The sequence below is a fragment of the Eublepharis macularius genome, chromosome 1, assembly GCF_028583425.1.
Source record: "Eublepharis macularius isolate TG4126 chromosome 1, MPM_Emac_v1.0, whole genome shotgun sequence".
Classification (NCBI taxonomy): Eukaryota; Metazoa; Chordata; class Lepidosauria; order Squamata; family Eublepharidae; genus Eublepharis; species Eublepharis macularius.
Genome location: NC_072790.1, coordinates 130,462,296 through 130,482,695, shown reverse-complemented (window position 1 = coordinate 130,482,695; position 20,400 = coordinate 130,462,296). Strand labels below are relative to the sequence as shown.

Below are 20,400 nucleotides of genomic sequence, written 5' to 3'. Positions count from 1 at the left end.
CAGAAAAGCTGTAGGGAGGGAGGCCTTAACCTTTCCCTACCTGCACTACCAATCCTCCAGTGGCATTCCAATATGTTTGTCCTGAAAATTCATGTTCTGAACTTCACTGGGAGAACGGCTGGATAAAAGGCTGCAGGAAACCACTCATAGTCAAGAAGACTGCCTATAGTTACTCTTTCCTATACAGTGAATTTCCAACTGTTAGAGATGTTATAGAAATATATCCCCCTGAACATAGCTGAGGTAAAAGAACCAGTTACAGTTTAAACAGCTTGACGGAAGATATGGATAGTTAGATAAACACAGCTGGTGAGTCATTGGCACTGCATTATTTGGTACTGATCACTTAAGGTATTGCTTTTGAATTCGAAATTAATCTTTTTCTGTATAACAACAGAGGTGATATGTGACCATATATAATTATAGGTATATACCTACCTGCTTGGGTAGGTAACTTCATTTTATTGCAGAAGTCCTACCGTTGGTACATATTAAGTTCTTTCTCTACCTTTTGCACATTTTACTTTTTGGTGATGCTTCTATGATTGGGGGGCGGGGGAGCCTAACCGCTACTTCTCACTCAATTAGGAAACCTGGGCTGTATCTATTCAGATTACAGGTGGGGTTCTTATGATCGATTTTTCTCCATACAAATAGTCTGTCCGCACCGAAAACTATACCAAGGAGAAGAACCTTTGTCCTGACCTGCCCCTTTTCCTTGTACAACTCTCACTGTCAGCGTGACATGGTACTAAACTAAGCCTAATTTACTATTAACTATTTTATTTTGAAGTGTTACAAAAAGTCATTTGTTCTCAGCCTGATATCAAATAAATGATAAATCCTGTCTATACTGAAACAAACAAAATGTTTGTTTCAATAGATTAATAGATTAAGAAACTGAGATTTAAGCACCAAAGCTCTTAAAGATCTAATTTTCAGGCTACATTCAAATTAAAATTATCGAAATCTAATCTGATTCCATACAAGACAGATTATTTCAAAATTTCACCTGAAGAAATGCTGGCAAGGAAAGGAAACAACACCAGTTGGGGTTGACGCCATGATTCTGCACTGACCGTTACCAATATCCCGGCTTTTCCCTCTCCCTGGGAGCCATTTCAAAACTCAGGAAAGTTTGGAGTAGTAACCATATGGGTTGGGAGGTTGCACGGGGGAGTGGGAAAGGGTGAAATTGCTTCCTCCTGTAGCACCTTCCATAAGAGGAGCTCCACTGGTAGGAGGAGAAAGGGAACAATTTCCTACCACAGCCTCGCTGCATGGCTGTTACTCCATGTAGGCTCCATCATCCTGGGAATAAACTTTCCCAGGATCAGAAATGGCTGTTGGAGGAAGCAGAAAGCTGGGAAGATTGGTGATCCTTACATGCGTCTTGCACAGGATCTAACATTTTGTCACATTTCTTTTTTAATACCAAAACATAAAATGTTTGGCTACAACATTATTTCTTTTTCACTTATATATTAAGAATATGGTCAAGAAGACAAATGACTGGAAGAAAAATGTTGAGGCAAATAGCCGTTTGCTGAAGAAATTTGAAGAATCTAGATCAGAATTAGAAAATGTGCTACAGATTGCATATTGTTGTCTGAAGGAAAGTGGTAATCCTGAAGAACTTCTCAGGAAACATACTGTAAGTATAACTGAGATCTTTGGACAGCTTTCTGTTTAATTGTTAGCAGTGTGTATTTAGCATTAATGAATTAAACAATGTGGAACTACAATAAACTTCACTGCATCACAGAGAATTTTGGAGCACTGCACAGATATCCAACCCCTTTGACCCTGTAAACCTGATGTAGTGGCAGTTTTAACACATGCATCTGAAAACAGTGATCTGTGAAAGATCTTTTATTTGAGAACAGGAGCAAGCTTAGAATAAAAAAAATTCACAAAGTGACAGAAATGCACAGAGATACATATACACACACAAAATTTCACAGCTGTGGACTCACTGCTCTTACCAGCCTAAGAAGCTGACGGGTTGTCAGTGCCATACATATTTTCAGCACACATTAAATACCTTTGCAGACAAAAAACCCTCTGTTGTAAGGACAGTGATGAATCACATGGTTTTTCTTTACCTCTTGAACTCAGTTCAAAACTGCAAGTTCACTTGTTTGTCTAACTACATTATCTATCTGATTAGAAACTCTATGCCTCTTGTTTTGGACAGAACATGAGCTTTACAATCTCTGGTGTCATACGTGTCAAGCATTTTACAGGACAAAGAGCATGTTACAAAGAAAGAGAAATGGATTATAATAAACCGGCCACATCAATCCCTCCTTTGGCTCTAAAAGAGCCACATTTACACTTAAAACTTTATATTGATGAAGGCTAATACCTTGCCTTGATATGCGTGGTCTTGCTTAGAGCATTGGACAAGCTTTTTTAAGTCCAACGACTGTGTATAACTGTGAGTGGATATTTGTTCTGCCAAACACTGATGCAGCAATTAATCAACATAAAACTAGCATATAATCCCACCTCCCCAAAACAGATTTAAAAGTATTAGAACACAATGAAATATCTGGGCTGTTAGAGATCCCAAAAGTTACCCATCCAATCCCAGAGAACTCCATTTAGCATTGTTCTTGTGAAGTACATTTGCCACAGACTTTATGCTTCCTGCTTGGTCTTAAAATATTATCAGATTCATCTGGGACATGCACACAACGTTCTGAGCCTACCAGGCACACTCTCCCACCTTGCGTGCTTGCTGGTATGAGGCCAACAGCCATTTGGTTCTGGAAAATCATTTGCCTGGGGGTGGGGAGTGGGGAGGTGGCAGCAGTGTAATTTCTAACTGTTTCAAGGGAGGTTCAACTGGCTTTTACTTCTCTAAGACCAAGAGTTACTCCAAATCAAGGTAGTAACATTCCAGTATTTTCTGGACCCTATTTGAAAGACGAGGGAATCAGAAAAATTAAATTATGTTATAGAACAGAATAAACAAAGAATCAGCATTTCCATCTATGCCGCTGTCAGAATATGATTTTTCAAAATGTTCATTTTAAATTGGAGAATTATCCAGTTCCAGAACTATATGAAAGGGTATGATCCATGCAGCCTATTTCCCCTACTGAATCAAGTTCTGCCTATGGGAGAGGATCAGCATATTTTTCAGTCAAGAACTCTCTGCTCCCTTCCCTTCCCTTAGTTGTGTGTAAGTTTCAGTGCTTCAACCATTATTCATAGACTATGCATGTTCCTCAGAAATAAACAAACTGCAGTCCTCCAATATGTGGAAGTACAACTCATAGAAATAAATTAGAATCTCTTACAAATGAACATTGATTGTGGCTTTTTAAAAATTATAAACTTAACAATCATTATGTGTTTATGTATTATCTTGCTCTTACTACACTTTTTTACTTTTATAATTTCATTATTTATGTGTTATGACATCTCATGTCTGATTTTTTTTGCATTGTTACTAATCCTAGTCCTATTGCGTTGTTTTTGGTTGTCTCATACTATGTGACTGTAATGTCTTTTTTTTTAAAAAAAACCTTTTATACTGTGTAATCTGCCTTGAGTTTTAGCGAGAAAGGTAAGCTATAAATGAATAAAAATATATACATATAATTTACTGTCAACAGAGATGTGAAGAAGGGAGAAACTTGATTTTTGCTGCTATTGGAATAGTAAAATTGGGACCATTGCTATTGCCCTTTTATACCAATAACTGACTTGGCCATTGGCTACAAAAGAACTCAAACTCAAAACTCAAAAGAATTCAAAACTCCAAAATGGCCTTAGACCCTGGTGACATAAATTGAGGCGATATGGGCTTGGGGTATTCTGATTTAGATACCATTAATAAAACTAGCCTTAAGAGCAGAAATCTAAGCCCCCTGCATGTACAGTATCTGAGATTTTGAAGCCAGCTTTGTGTTTTCTGTAGTAACAACATTATGATTATGAATGTGGAACATTCTCTTTCAATATCAGGAGTTTTTCAGCCAGTTGGACCAGAGGGTGCTAAATGCTTTCCTGAAAGCTTGTGATGAACTTACTGACATCCTTCCTGAGCAAGAACAACACAGTCTCCAGGAAGCTGTTAGGAAGCTACATAAACAATGGAAGGTTAGTTTTTTTTGGAGTTTACTTATACAGAGTATAAGTGATTTACTTCAGAATCCATTTTTTCCATAAAAGAGGTCTTGACTTCAAATTGTTCTTCCAGGTTGACTTGCAGAGGCAAAAAATATGTTCATGAATTAGACATTTTAAAATTGACATGCTTTGTATTGACCTAACATTATGCAATAAACTATATTGATAAGTGATTTTTCATTCTCAAACACCTGATTGTTTGATAATCAGTAGTTCACACATTACAAATGGTGTTTTCTTCAAGATATTAAAGTTGGATGAAGTTATTTTATTTAATGATAGTGTAAGTGATAGCATAACATAAATGTGAATGTTGTTTTCATTAGAGGACCTAGCTTCTGGATAGCCCTCTTTCTAGAGACCGGCAAGGCAGCTAAGTTTTTCAAATGATATTTCCAATACACTTATTAGCCAAATTATGTTCTTAATGATGTTTTATGAGGCCTTGCTATCACTGATGAGAGCAAAATAAGGACGTGATATAAAACTCTTATCAGACTATTTTGAAATGGTGTTAATTGCGAAACTTTGCAGTACCTATTCACATACATCCGCTATGACCAAAGTCACCCATAAAAAACAGGAACAGTGTAAATTAATCAGTTTTCCTGCCCAGTCATCAATTGAGAAACCTGATGATTTAGAAGCATCTTGAATTTATTGTGCTTGAAGCTGATGATCAGATGTTAGCTGATCACTCAGAGTCTCTCTACACGAGACCTCTTACACAAGGACTCTCAAGTGCAGGGAGACACAATGTTATCCAGGAAGAGTAGTTTAAAAAGACAGAGGTGACAGAGATCACTCCTCGGAGGATTTGTTAATTTCATCGTTGCCACCCCCAAGGCTCTATAAATTTCACCTCCTCTTTGAAGAGGCAAAGATGAAATTAACAAATCCTCTGAGGAGCGATCTCCAGCTCTGTCTTTTTAAAACTATGCTTCCCAGCTAACATTGTGTCTCCTTATACTTGAGCATCTTCATGTAAGAGGTCTTGTGTAGAAAGACTCTGAGTCTGTTCATGGCAAGTAGCTGCAAATGGCTGCCAAATGAACTGGTTTGCATTAGGTTTTCTCAGAATGTTGCATGCTAAGATGCTACCAGTTCAAGCTGATTGGTGGACATTAGCATCATTAAGGACTACTTAGATGAACAGCAAAGGGCAGGATTTTATTGAGACACAACATTTATTGATTAGAGATGTATTTGTGAGTTATCTACTTGTCTTTTTAAACAACTGCTAGCTCAGGAAAGCTGTTCATGTAGGAAGGATGGGGAGAATAGTAGAACTCCATTGGGCTGTGTGTGAATGCTTATGCACAAAAAAAACAATTGTGCTGTATTGCATGATTAATAAAGACTATAGTGAAACAACCTTCTGAACACCTATAACCAGACTGATGAATTGTTGGACTGATCATCGAAAAATCAGGTCTCTGTTTACAACCAGCAAACAGGACACAAGCCAAATCTGCAGATGTTTGAGCATTCTTAATTTAAAGCTAACTTTCTTTTACATGAGCACACTAAATGCTTTAAGTGACATTTGTGAATTATTTTTGTAGAACTGTAGTTTTTTAATGATGTTCATATATTTATGATGTAGCCCGTTACAGAAAGTATGCATGATTATGTAGTTTTATATTTGGATATGATTTCCTTTACAATGTTTCACAAAGGATATTGACTACTTTTGTCAACAGTGCCATAAAATTGCTAGGACATGAAGATGGCATGGCAGACTCCAAGATAAGGAGCATTTAATACTTCATGTACTTTATTATCCCCCCACCCAAAAGCAGAAGACTTAGGCTTGGCTTTTCAGCAGTATGAGCAGAATCACGCTAGAGGAAAGTGGCTTCCCTGCCCCCCCTCCCCCTTCACTGCAGGCTTCTTTGACTCCCAAAATCATGCTTCTTCAGTGTGTCAGTAAATTCTGGCATCTACAGCGGGAGAGGGATTGACAAAAATTGCCTTCCCCTCCTCTATAAACAAAAAAGCCTTTCTCTTGGAGGATCTGCTGCTGTGCTGATGGAATCACACTGTAAGATCCTTGGCTGCACTGAATAAAATGGAGCCTACTTCTGAGTAGAATTGCTTGGGATTGCTCCCCAAATCTCTGATTTTTTTTTAAAAAGAGTAAAAGATATTTATGTTGATCAATGATCAAATCATACATAATTCATACAAAATTACGAGTAAGAAATATTAAAATTTCGAAAGACTTGATAATGGAGGGGAGTGGTAAATATCTGGATTGTCTGAGGAAGACTGGTACATATGCTGGCCTATATTCCCCTTGCTGTAGTGACCTGGTGTTACCCATATTCTAAAAGGTTATTTGCTTTCTAAATTAGTATCATATTAGTTTCCCCCTTTTCAACCTCTTGTGGAGTGCAGGATCTCCAGTCAGAAGCACCATACCATTTACTTCGCTTAAAGATTGAAGTGGAAAAGAACAAATTCCTAGGAACAGTGCAAGAATGTTATGGTGAATTAGCTCGACAGCAAGAGCTGGTGGCCAAGGAGAGCAGTGAGAAGATAATTAGAGAGCACAAGGTATGCCCTATAATAATCAAGAGGATACTTCTAGAAATTCATCCTCATGAAGGCATGTGACATGTTGAAAATTACCTCCATATGGTAATTATTTCAATTGTGTCCCTAATACTGGTATTTGAAAGTAAATCCTCTGTGAATCCAAGTTAAAGCTAATTCATATGACAAAAGTGTTGAGAGTGTAGACGAAGGAATTAGCATGTGATAAATCAATTGTGTGATTGCTTTACCACATGCTCAGCTCTTCCTAGTTTGTTGCATCACCACTCAATCCAATTTGGGGATTTCTACAGGCAATGTTTGTTCTGAAGCAGTAGGATCATTTTTGCCAATTTTGTATCAATGAATTAATATAAACAATGTTTAAAGTAGATTTGCAGGAGTAATAGTCTTGCTACAGAGAAAAGCTATTGTTTTAGAGTCAGGAAAACAAAGGTGATGTGCACAATGGTCAACAACCTCCTCTCCTTTGGGAATTAACACTTTGTGGGATGCATTTATTGTGCATATAGTGTACCCATTTAGCCAATGTTTACTCATCCATTTTAAGGATCTGCATCACAACTATGCCTGCAGTTTCTGCTGGGGCAGTGCTCTGATATTGCAAGGCAAGAGTACTTGGCTAGCAGTAGCAAAGCTTAGAGTGGAATTACTGTTAGTCACTAAGGAATGTGGTAATGCTCACTGTGTCCACCACCTCTGTGTTATACTAGTATGCCATTGCACTGACAGCCTGCAATGAAAAGCCCCCTTTTTACATGTGCACACGCTAGCAGCTATTGATGGAGAAAGGGTTAAAGCAGCATATAGGTACATGGGGGCATAGGGAAACATTTGCAGCAGTCACAGGTTGAGTCAAGGGATCACCCTTCCTTTGCTTACCTGTGTGGGGTTCATTATTCTTATATACCCATTTGGAGGAGTGAGGCTTCAGATTGGTGTTTGTATCTTGAAATGTAAGGGTTCTGAGCAGAGCAGTGAAAGAAATGTACAACGTAAGTGTTTATGCTCCTTCTTATCTATTTGTGCAAACTTTCCTTTCTCTAAAGTTCCCATCACCAAAGTTTTTGGTATGTGTTCAAATGTACCTGACATGAGGCTAGAGTGAGCCCCATGTCATACACCTTATTATCTGAACTATGGATGTCCCATTTTGAATTTGTATGGTACTTTAGAGAGCTGTGATTGGCTGCAGGATTGGTTGGTATCATAAGCTGTGCTGTGGAACATGGCAAGAGGTTTAGATTAGGCATTTGTATTTTCATTCTCCATGAGGTCTATGGAGCCTTTTCCAATTATGGCAAGGTCTCCACTAGAATAGCATTATGCTGGCATCAAGGCAAGAGTTAGCTAGAAGAGGCTTAAGACTCCAGCTAACCCCTGGTGCTCTCCCACAACACTCCTGATGCTGCATAATATTGCACAGTGCTGGGGTATACTAGTATCAGCATGGTGCTGGAATACCTTGCGGCCTGCATATCTTGGCATTCACATGTTGAAATGAATAGACCTTCTGAGTCAGCAACGTTAGTATGCCAATTTAACATTTGCAATGGCCCATAAGTGTTCCTAAAATTACTGACTTTATTTCTTTGATTTTAAATAACCATTGACATGACCTGAAGTTTGGGTTTTATAAGTTCATTTATATTAGTGCATTCATCAAGATGTTCATGCTCGTAATGGAAGATGTATTAGTTTTTGATCAGCAACATCAGCAGAATTTGCAGTCATTTCTCTTTTGTGCCCTCAGTTGTCCTTTGGTGATAAAGGACCCTTACAGCTATGCGAGAAGAGACTACTCCTGATTGAAGAGTTTTGCTTGAAACTACCGGAATGGGATCCCCTTAAAGCAACCTTTGAAAGTTGCAAGAATTCCCTTGGTGAACTTAAATCCCAGGTTGCCAATGCCTATATGAAGCTAATAGACCACCCAGATAAATGGAAAGACTACAAAAATAGGTACAATTTATGTAGACATGTTAAAGGTATGAAAGGAGATAATTAAAATAGCAATGGCAATCCCCATTGACATGTGGCCCAAGAAATATGCAGCATTATGTGTAAAATTGGATTATCTGAAAAAGAGGAAATTTTAAAACATCACATATATACAGAAGTTAGAAAATAAAGTTTGTCCTGAAGAGCTGAAAGATTAGAGAAATGTAGATAATGTTTCTGAAGTATATTTATCAATTTTATAGCAGCCATTTTTAAAAGTGGCAAAAGTACTGCCCGCAGTCAATCACAAATCTGCATTTTATTTAGTAATTTCAGAAATTCATTTGTGGGACCAGTTTAAAGGCTGAGGATGTTTGGGCAGGCAATAAACACGCATGAGACATTGCATGGAGAAAAGAGGCCACAACTTTATTGGTTACAGTGACAGGAGTGTTTGCTCAGCGTAGAGTATGGATCCCAGCATCGGCTGACCCACCTGCCAGCCGATGACCCCTCAACCCTTCAGCCTACCTGCTGAAAGGGGAACTGTGGGATGACAGTTAGTGAGATCCACACTGGATGGTAGCCTCTACGTGGTTCCCTGTCACCTGGAAGCAGGCATGCTCCGGAAACCCCCAAGCTGGGCTTGCCACTGCCCATGCCTGATCCAAGATCCCTTATGGGGATCCTCATCTATGAGGAAACTATGCACGCAGACCCCATTTTCCCCCAACGGGGATCTGTGCCCAACACCCAAACCGCCAACCAAAAGTTGTGACAAGTTAACAATACAGTAAAAACCCAATCCCAATACAGGCCCCCATGTTCATGACAAGTTAAAAATCACAATCACCCCAAAGTTGTGACAATAATTATAAGATTACCATAAACAGAACCTTGCGATATTTTTGTACCAAATTTAAACTTTACAAAAAAAACTTGCAGTAAAACTGTAAAAGAAGCAGTGGGTGGGAGGGATCGCTATTCAGAGCCCAACTGCCAAATGCCCCAGGCAGCTTTCCTTTAACTAGAGGGAGGGTGGACCTGAGAGGAAACTTCTCCTCTCAGGTTGGAGACTGAGCCTGCCCTCCCTCAACCCAGCCAGCTTCTCTGGTTGGCCAATTGAGATTTTAAACCTAGCAGCTCCATGCACTGCCCAGAGCTGTGCTAAGGGATTTGGCTGGGGCACTGAGAAGCTGGCCAGCCCCCACCTTTGCCTGAGGCCTGCAAACTCCAGCCCCATTAAGTTCGGAGCCAGTTGGCTTCCTTTAACTTTGATAAAATTTATGGAATTAATTTTATGTTCAGTGACTTGCTTGGTTATGTTTCAGGTTTTCTGAATTAGAAAGTTGGATTTCATCAAGGGAAACCCAGCTTAGGAAGATTAAGTACAGTGCCACTGATGCTGCAAAATATAAGCACTATAAAACATCAGCACAGGTATGTTTGGGATAATATCAGAAAAGATTGGGATGTATTATTTAGCCATGGTGGCAGAAATGGACAATCAAGACAACGATTTGTGTGTTAGAGTTGGACAAGTAACCTATAAAAATATAATAGACGTTTTATACATACAGTGAAATGTAACAGAATTCATACTTCCTGGACAGACAAAACCAAGAAGTGTGGCTGCTGGCTGGAAGTGGTCTTCTTTAGAAGGGAATACTGCATGTTATTAAAATGGAATACAGATTAATACAGCAGAATCTTGTGAATATAAATGACAGATTGCTAAGCATGATTATGCAGAGAAAGTAATTAGAGTGACCGTGATTAATAGCCCAAACAGATGTTATAAGAGAATGACAGATGTGGACAGTCTGTCATTCACTTATAAAATATATGTTTACAGTTTTTATATATATATATATAGAGAGAGAGAGAGAGAGAGAGAGAGAGAGAGAGAGAGAGAGAGAGAGAGAGAGAGAGAGAGAGAGAGAGAGAGAGAGAGAGAGAGACTAGAGTTAGGATGTGAGATACGCTGATTAAAATCCTTGGTCAAACACAGTTTAAAGGGTGGTTTGGGACACAATCTGTCAGCCTATTTCAGCCTGCAAATGGTAAATGAGGTAGGAATTGTAAATAATGGATAGCAAATAAAAGGAATCATGATAAAAAACCAGAGTATGCATATGAACCAGGAAAATTAATTATATAAAGTTGTCACTTCCCTCTGCATAATGCTTTCTAAACTATATGTATCATTCACTTCTATGTGGAGTAATGATGTTAATCCAGCTGAACTGGACACTGGGTTAGATCCAATGCTACTTTCCATTCATGGCAGTAGTTTGTTGTTCATAGAAGGAGGCTTTCTCTGAATGAAGAGGTGCTGTTGACATAATCCACTATTTAGAAGGGTTCAGCAAAGTTTGCCCATTTTCATCATCCACTCAAAAGAGGGAGACAGGCTTCTCCCCTTATCTGAAAAAGCAAACAAACCTATGTTCTTCAGTGCATCCTACAGTCAAAAATGGCAGGCACAGAGAAACCAAATATAATGAATAGAAGACACCATATGTACAGGATTGTAGTAAGTGGCACCATTGGATTTAGAGCAAATGCTGCAATTCTTTTAATACTTATTTTTGTTTGTTTGTTTGCTTATGTTATTTATAGCCTGCCTTTCTCACTAAGACTCAAGGTGGTTTTCACAGTGTGTAACTGTATGATCATCTTCAGAGATACTTCAATAAACAATATAATAGGGCACATAAATGCAAATTTGCAAATATTTTAAACAAGCAGAAATCCAATACAGAGTTGAAGAAATGTTGAAACAGAGCATAAGCAATGCTAAGACTGGTTAAACAACATAGAAACTGCTCAGTAGGATCATATTTACAACAATAGTACATAGTAGTAAAGTCTATAGTCCCTAGCTCTTTATTGATGCATCTCTTTGAAATCACTTCCTTACAGTACAGCTCTCCTGTCTGAGTAAAAAAGCCCTCTTGAATAATTCAGGTTTGCATAGTTTACAGAAAGCCAGGAGATTGAGCTTTCATGACCTCTTCAAATAAGTGGTTCCACAGAGTGGGGGCCACTACAGAGAATGCATGTTCATTGGCAGCTGTTGATTTTTCCTGTGTGTAAGGTGGCTTCTGCAGAAGGCCCTGTACAGATGAGCAAAGCTGCCATGGTTGAACATAGGGAGAGAGGTGGTCCCATACGATGCCTTTATACCATTTGTCTCAAAGCTATATAATCTGTCCAACCTTGCCATTTTAATGTTCACAAGAATATTAAGGCAGTATAATTAGGCAAGGATGATTCCTAAGACAAATATGCTTACTTAGAGCCCAACATATACATAGCATTAACAACAACAACAACAACAACAATAATAATAAATAAATAAAATCTGAAAGTGTATCCTAGAATTTGCCTTAAAATCCTCTTCAGCATGTATATGTTTTGGGATTCCTCAGCAAACAAATCAATGTGAAATGGTTTCCTAAAAAGAGGAAGTTTTAAACTCTCTATTCTGTAGAGTTCTAAACACTACGTATGTACTGTTCCATCTGTTGTTTTAAACAATAGATTGCAGGGAAGTCAGTAAGTTATAACTTTTAAAAATGGCATGAATAAATTGCATAGCGACATACAAGCATAATCCTCTGTTGGTAATGCCAACATGTGGATGGGGGTGGTCAAAGCACAGTGTTTCCTTGTTCACAGTGCAACCAGCAGGAGTCTCTTCAGCAATCAGAGGTTAGTGTGTATCATTTTTTGAAGAATTAGATCTTAGTGCAATTTGAAAATAAGATTATTAAGCAGCAGCATCTGACATTCGTATTTGATTTTAAATGTACACAGTATTTCACAATTCTTATTTTGTTATGTCCTCAAAACATCTCTGCAATAGATTGCTATAACACAGTTTCTACAGATGGGGATCAGAAACTGGGATTAAGGATCACTTAATATGTTTCCAAATTCAACTTGTATAGTACTTTAGAGAGCTTAGGTATTAGAATAAAAATGCACATCCATGTGTTCTCAATGTGTCTGCATGGAAAGAACTCTTACTGAAAAGATGTAACCATATGTGTTTTTTTTTAAATCACATATACATACACCGAGAAGCCACCCTCACCATTTACAATCTATAGATGGCTTTTATTGTATATGAAAATGCTTTCTGTGTAGGACTTATGTAACTTTGTGAAACTTCCCTTACTGACTCATCCATCTGTACTAGTTAGTTCACTACTGCTGTTCAGAATTGCTTGACTTGTAATTCTAATTTATATATTGATTCTGTTTCAGGAAATCAGGCAAGAAGCTTGCAAGCAAGAAGAAATTATCACTTGGTTGAAATCTAGGCTTTCAGCTCTGTCTGAGATTTCTTCTGAGGATGCAGTAAAAAAACAAGGGGATGAACTTTCTAAACTTTCTAGTGATTTCAAGAGGCTCTTAAGTTTGTTGACAGAGGTATAGTATAAGATCCTTCACTATAAGACCCTTCACCATTACTTTTTTGCATTGAGCAGCCAGATTACTGAACATTACTTATGTTCTGTCCTTGCTGTTCAGATTGTTAGAATAGTAGGTGACTTTGAGGTGGTAGGAAAGAGATGCAGAGCAGCACAGTGTAGACAGATAACATCTTAGGGCTAGCGGTAACAACATTCGATGTTCAAAGATTAAAGCAGAAATAATAGATTAAGGCTATAAATGCAGTTCATGCAAAAATCTATTTACATTATTAACTGTATTGTTTACTTGGAACCTTTCCAGTTTCTGAAAGTTCTAATATTGTGTCTAAATATAGACTGAGAAGACATTGGTTGCTGTCAGTGATTGTGTCCAGTACACAGAAGAAGTGAAAGACAACTTGGAAGAACTAATCACAAACTCGAAAGAAGTTCAGGAAGAGGCTGAGAAAATCTTAGATACAGGAAGTTTGCTACAAACTCAGCAACTTCTTCAACATCATTTGGTAGGACATTTGTCCACACATAAACCTTCATCTTTTTTCTGTAGTAGGCTGCTTATGCCTTTTGCTGCTAGCACCGATAGCTTTTCCTACAGTAAACTGTATCAACAGTTCTTTTAAAGTAATTCGACAACCACATGTTTACATAATTGCAGATGCAGTTTATGTAAATCTTGAGATTAATGTTAGGTAGCACGAGCAGTGCTGCTATGTGGAAGACATAGTAATCTTCTGTCATGTCAATCCTGAAAGATGCTTGATTTCTGCAATTGTACTTTGTGTTGTGAGTGACTGTTTGGTTTACTTTTATTAGACAGAATGTAACACAATTTATTTATTTATTTGAGTATTTTTATTCGACTTTTCTCTTGCAAAGCAAGACTCAAAGTGGCTTACAAAAACAAAAAAGCAACAATATAAAAAATCATAGTACCACAGAAACAGCAGCCAGGAGGTGGGGCTGAACAGCTGAAGGAACCAGCCCCTGATGGAACTGTCTCCCTTGGCAAGCAGCACAATAGTGCTTATTTCCATAGTGAATCAAGTAGTATCTACATCTACTTTTTAAATATTTGTTCATAGCAAAAGACAAAGAGGCTCCAGACAAAGAGGCAAGATGTGCAGCAACAAATTGCCCGAGGTAAGCAGCTACAGATTGAAGGTGGTCTGTCTCCCACTGTGCAAGAAGATTTATGGATGCTGGAAAGCACATTAGAAAACATGCAGCAATCTATGGATAAACGTGGCAATCAACTGCAGGTCAGTGTTCTTTTACAACTATAGAGATGCAGAAAACCTCCAATCTCATGTTTAAAATGAGTTACTATATATTAAGTTTTACCCTGATATGAAGTCAGTACATCCTGATTATTCTTGTTTGTAGAGACACAATACAAGAACTATATGGTTGGGGACAGCTGCATAATTTCTTCCCACTTGATCATCACGTTCAGTGATCAGATGTGAAGAAACCACATAACTGGCCCTGCTCACATGGTTCCAGTATCCAAATGCTTACTGCAGCATCCTAGTAAGATGTCATAGTAAAATTGCTCCCAGTGTTTTAGTGGGGAATGTAAACCTGAATGAAAGAGATGTTGTATTAAAGAATGGTAAGGCAGAGATGGGGAATCCTTTGCACTTCGTTCATTTTGGGGGAATAAAAGATGTCACAAAGCAGTAGCTTTAAGAAATTAATGCCCTCAATGGCCATTGTTAGGCAACTGCAACAGTATTACCATCCCTGAAACCTTGGTTTCTGTCAGTAAAAGGCAGGGGGAGAGGCAAAGCTCTTTTCAGGACTGTTTTGGCCTTTGAGAGAGGGTTTATTGGGACCAAGGGCCAGCAGCAACCACTAATAACTTGCTACCACCTGAATTGTGTAACTCACCCAGCCCTGGCTGCTTGCTGCTTTTGAACAGCAGGCACCCCAGAAAAGCCAGAGTGATAGAGGTTAGAGTTTCAGACTAGGTTCTAGAAGACTGAAGTTTGAATTCCCACTCTGCTGTGGAATCTCACCTTGGACCAGTCACACAGTTTCAGCCTAGTCTGGCTCATAGGATTGTTATGAAGATAAAATGGAGAAGAGAATGATGTAAGCCATTTTGGGTCTCCTCTATGGAGAAGGTAGGGTATAAATTAATTAAATATATAATAAATGTAGTTGAAGATGGGGAGCAGATAAAGGTAGGGTGGCTGGTGGGTGGGAAGAAGGAAGCAGTAAAGGGGAGAGGGTATGGGAGATTTCAGGGAAGGAAAAGAAGAGGGGAAAGTGAAGTTCCGCCTTCTCTGCTTGTCAATATATCTAATTCTCAATCTGGTCCCATCTGGGGATAATTCAATCCAGAGACTGGTGCTATAGGCAGACAAAACAGATCTTTCTATAAATCTGAAAAAAACCCTCCAGATTCGCAGAAAAATCTGAAACCTAAAAATTGCAGTCAGGGTTTAAAAAACAAACAAACATTAGAGCAGGAGTTAGAAGCCCACAAGTGATAAGAGGAGAACCTGTAACTTTAAAAAACTGATGCCCTCAGTGGCTGTTGCTAAGCAACCACAACCATATTGCCAGAATTCAAACCTTGATTTCTGTCAGTAAAAGGCAAGGGAAGAAGGCAAGGTCCTTTCCAGGGTTGTTTGAACCTTTGAGGGAGAATTCATTGGTCCCAGCCTGGCAGCAATCACCAGGTTCTTGCATGGCACACCAGGGCTGGCTGCTTGTTACTGTACAACGCTAGTTGAAATCCATGGAAGCCAGTGTTGTGTAGCGGTTAAAGTTTAGGACTAAAGGTTTGAATCTGCACTCTGCTGTAGACATGTTGATGTTGGGCCAGTCGCAAACTCTCAGCCTAACCTTCCTCATAGGTTGTTGTGAGGATAAAATGGAGGAAAGGAGATTGATGTAAGTTCCTTTGAATCCTCGTGATTGAAAGAGGCAGAGTATAAATGAAATAAGAAGTGTAGTTGAAGATGGAAGGGCATATAAAAGGTAAATGGTTGGTGAGTGGGAAGGAGAGAAGGAATCAGACAATGGTGAGGATATGGAGGCTGCTGGGAGGAGGGAAAGAGGGAATAGTGTAGGGAGGAGGTACAGGGGAAAGTGAGGTACCCCCACAAGTGTTTGCATGTTCCCCACCATACAACTGGTCCCAACTCAGCCAGCACCACTCAATTTGACCTTTGTTTTCCCTGGAAGAATCTGCCAGGGGGAGGGAGGGAGGGAAAGTTGAAGTACAGATAAAAGTGCATTGACTGGTGGATGGGAAGGAGAGAAAAAAGCAGGGAAAGAGGTGACACTGTGGGCTTCTAGGGAAGGGAAATAGTGTTGGAGGTTTAAATGAGGTGCCCTCCATAAGTCCTTGAAGGTCCCTACTTGTTATATATAACTCTGAAGATGGCCCTAAATTCAGATCATTAAATCTCCAAATCAGGGCCATCTACAGAGAAGGGAGATCTTTCTGCAAACTTGGGGGAAGCCACAAGGTTTGGGGAAAAAAACAGTGAAGAAAAAAGGTGAGGGGACTTTTAAAAATCCTTAAAACCTCTGCCTTACAGAGAAAAACCAGCTGCCATGTTCAAGTTGCATGTACTTACTTAGCAACCCCATAACTGAGCCTGGCTGCAGTAAAGGAAGGGGGAAGGCGCTGCTTCTTGTGGTATGCTAGCAAAGGAGCACATAAGGGATAGAAGAAGGAAGGTAGGAAAGAAAGGTGGCATGGATGACTGAGGCAAGAATGAGAGTGGGAAGGAAGGAGGAGGCAGCTGGGGGGGGGGGAAGATGCACTGTCAGGTAGGCAAGCAAGGAAAGGGAAGAAGAAGGCACAGATGAGTGAGGCATCTGGGACAGAAGGAGCAAGCAGTGGCATGGGGGCAAAATAAACACACTGCCAGGCAGCTGAGTGAGCAAGCGAGGTGGGAGAGCAGCAGTAGAGGCTCGTTAGGCAGCAGCAGTAGACATGGAGGAGAAGGACAGAAACAGGAAGGAGAAGGTGCAGGAGAGTGAGAAAGCTGGGGGGCAGAAAGCTGCAAGAGGAAGTGAGGACCAATGGGAATGGGTGGGATTTCCCCTTCTGTATCTTCATTCATTCTGATTAACTCTTTGAATATTGCCAGGATCTCTAACATGAAGGTTCATAAGCCACAGTCCAGCAACAACAGCAATAACAGACACTGTTTTGTTGATTTTATCCCTAATCAGAGCTTTTCAGTAATTATTAGCCATTCTGTTTTTCTTTAACTTACCTTTTTTTCCCCCTTACAGACCACTGTAAACACGTGGGAGCAGTTTGAAAGAGATAAAGAAACTGTTGTAAAGTATCTTAGTCAAGCGAGTTCTGCACTTGAACGCATCTTACATTTTAGCAGCTTAGAGAGTTTGTCATCAGAATTGGAAAAAACAAAAGTATGTGTATTATATAACTGGAAATGTTTTACAACATGTTTGAACCATAATTAGTTCCTTTAATGTTCTATTTGGGATTTTTAAAAAGTGGTGTAGTGATTTTCAAAATAAATAAATAAAATAGCAATACAATACAGGCTCCCAGGAGCTTGGCATCCAAGCATGGAGGATTCCAGTGGGTTCAACAGAGCCATAATTTTCCTTCCTTTCCTATCGGTGTATGCAGGAACTGCATCAGCTCATTACAGATGGTGGGAAAGGCAATGGACCTTCACATCCTGCCCTTGTCTTCTTAGTATAAGTTGCTTATAAATGGTATGCACATGCATAGCACTCCCGTTTCCAGAAGTGGCTTCTCATTCTGCTTATGCATTTTTTGTGTCATGTGTATGCTCTGAGGAGAGGTAAAGGTAGAAAACAGGTCTATATTTATGCAATGGAAATCTTCTATATGTGGATGCTGCATTTGGTATAGTGGTTAAGAGCAATGGGACTCTAATCTGGAGAACCAGGTTTGATTTCCTACTGCTCCACTTGAAGCCAGCTGGGTGACCTTGTGTCAGTCACAGCTCTCTCAGAGCTCTCAGCCCCACCCACCTGACAGGGTGATTGTTATGGGGATAATAACAACATACTTTGTAAACTGCTCTGAGTGGGTGTTAAGTTGTCCTGAAGGGCAATATATAAATTGATGATGATGATGATGATGATGATGATGATTATACAATGACTAAATCATATTAAATATTTAAGAATATTAGAAACACACTCATCAATTTGTTTAATCAGTGTCTTGAAATGTATGGACAGAAATTGATTAGACATTCTTGAAGCATTAATTTTGTAAAGCTTTTTGAGATTTATTTTATGTATGTTTTAAGTAAATATAATTTTCAGTCAAATATTAAATATTTCTGGAAACTATGATCAAACATTTTTTTAAATAACTGCATACTTTTACAGGAACTTTCTAGGCAGACAGTGGCTATGGCAATGGAAGCTGAGAATCTTGTCAAGAAATCCTTTGCAATACAGCTTGGTGCAAAGAGCAAGCAAAGCCTTCAGCAACAAGCCAAGTCAATCCAGGAACAAGTTAAAAATGTGGAAGCTACCCTTGAAGAAGAGTATGTTCTTAAAAAGTCATAGTATTTTCTCCCTGATGGCTCCTTTTGTTTTCCTATCAAAATGCACTGTTTAGTCCAAAACTTTGTAAACTTTAGTTTGTTATGGGAAAGTAATTTATAAACCTGAAAATACCACATTATTCAGATAGTGTGGTGGCTGTGGTGGTAGCTATGGGTATCCAATAATCAAAGCTAACAAGTCTAGAAAATAATGACAATCATAAACTCTTTACGCTTGGAAGTAAATTCTCATTTATTTAAGTGAGGCTTACTTCCATATAAGTGTCCTTAGAATTACCATGTTGGGCTGCAATTCTGAATCCAATTATATGTATTTAAGCCCATTAACTTCAATGCAACTGAGCACTATTAACTGGACAGATAACTAAAGTCTTACTAATATACAGTAGACAATTCCACTCAGGCTCAGATAATACTGCCATGTCCCAAAGTGCCTAGAGCCTTTAGAAAAATATCTCAGTCTACTTGCTGAAGTATTGACACTTTTTTTTCTGCTCTGTGCCCAAGAACATCAAAATGTGCCTTCTCTCATTGGAATTACATCCCAGTTTGGTTTTCCTGTTACTGCTATTTAAAATTATAAAAGGCATAGTTACCCATACTTTAGTACAATGTAGCAAAAGAGAAATATTTCTCACATTTTGCAGACTAGAACGGAATATTTCCTGCTGAAAATTTCTTTTAGAACATCAGCTTAGATAATATGTGCTCCCAATGGCATGAATATAATAATACTCAGTAAATAATATTATTGGATCAAGGACAGCAGTACAAGTTTTAGAAGTTTTAGGGACAGTTTGTAAGTTATGGTTTCGATAACTTCATTTATGAATAAAATCCCTCGTGTGACAGTCTTATGTTGTGGACATACTATTTACAACAGGCAATAAAATAAGACAATTAAGAAGGTTTTAGAAGTAATAAGTAAATAAGATATTAGCTTCAGCAGAATTTTGATAGGAGATTTCTGAACAAATCAATAATATTTTCAAAAGGCCTGAATTAGTACACTCGTCTCACAGTTTGTCATTATTGCTAACAAAAATCTTCAGACATTACTTAATTTCATGCTACTTTGATGGGATCAGAACAAGAACTGGTAATAGTCATGTAGGGAATATCTTGTATGGTCTAGAATCTTGACCAGTGCAGCTATTGCTTCTTGGACCCAATCACATTGTAGTGAAAGTGTTGAAACCCTAGGAAACATCCAAAAGAATGGTGTCTGTTTCTAAAACACTTTCCCGATTCATACATTGTTGGGATCAGATGCAGACCAAACTAAACGTGCGAAACAGAATATAATGTATAAAATATTTTAAAGAAAGGTTTATCTTCTCAGCATTTCTATAAGGTATGTCATTAATATTTCCATTTTACAGATAAGAACCTAAGGCTGTAACTTTCTCAAGGCAATTTCCTATCTGTGCAGAGAGTTAAGCCAGGTTCTCCTTGGTCTCACCCCAGTTCTCTGTTCCCAGGATCACTCTTCCTCCTGTAATGAACTTCACATGGTGATTCAAAACATACTACTGTATAATGACTATCCTATACATTGCTTGGATTTTCATCATATATAAAGACTTTGTTTCTTGAGAAGATGCATAGCATTTCTTAATTTTGTTTACGCCATTCATGTTGAATTTTAACAATTTTGAAGAAGAGTACATTTTAATATGACCATTTTGTCCTCAATATTAATCCTGAAACATGTAATACTATTTTTTCCTTGTTGATGGCTTTATTCTTTGCCGGCTATCTGTCCT

The 20,400-nt window shown here is 38.6% G+C and overlaps 1 protein-coding gene across 1 annotated transcript in view; it reads left to right on the top strand.

The window, feature by feature from the left end:
* The window catches only part of SYNE1 (spectrin repeat containing nuclear envelope protein 1), a 471,821-nt gene that overhangs the window by 62,877 nt on the left and 388,544 nt on the right, over window positions 1–20,400 (top strand). Inside the window, exons 19-28 of the mRNA XM_055002895.1 lie at window positions 1,490–1,654; window positions 3,979–4,113; window positions 6,544–6,702; window positions 8,456–8,664; window positions 9,975–10,083; window positions 12,919–13,083; window positions 13,424–13,591; window positions 14,171–14,347; window positions 17,349–17,489; window positions 18,453–18,613. Coding sequence (XP_054858870.1) covers window positions 1,490–1,654; window positions 3,979–4,113; window positions 6,544–6,702; window positions 8,456–8,664; window positions 9,975–10,083; window positions 12,919–13,083; window positions 13,424–13,591; window positions 14,171–14,347; window positions 17,349–17,489; window positions 18,453–18,613 — 1,589 coding nt within the window. The remainder of the gene's footprint in view (window positions 1–1,489; window positions 1,655–3,978; window positions 4,114–6,543; window positions 6,703–8,455; window positions 8,665–9,974; window positions 10,084–12,918; window positions 13,084–13,423; window positions 13,592–14,170; window positions 14,348–17,348; window positions 17,490–18,452; window positions 18,614–20,400) is intronic.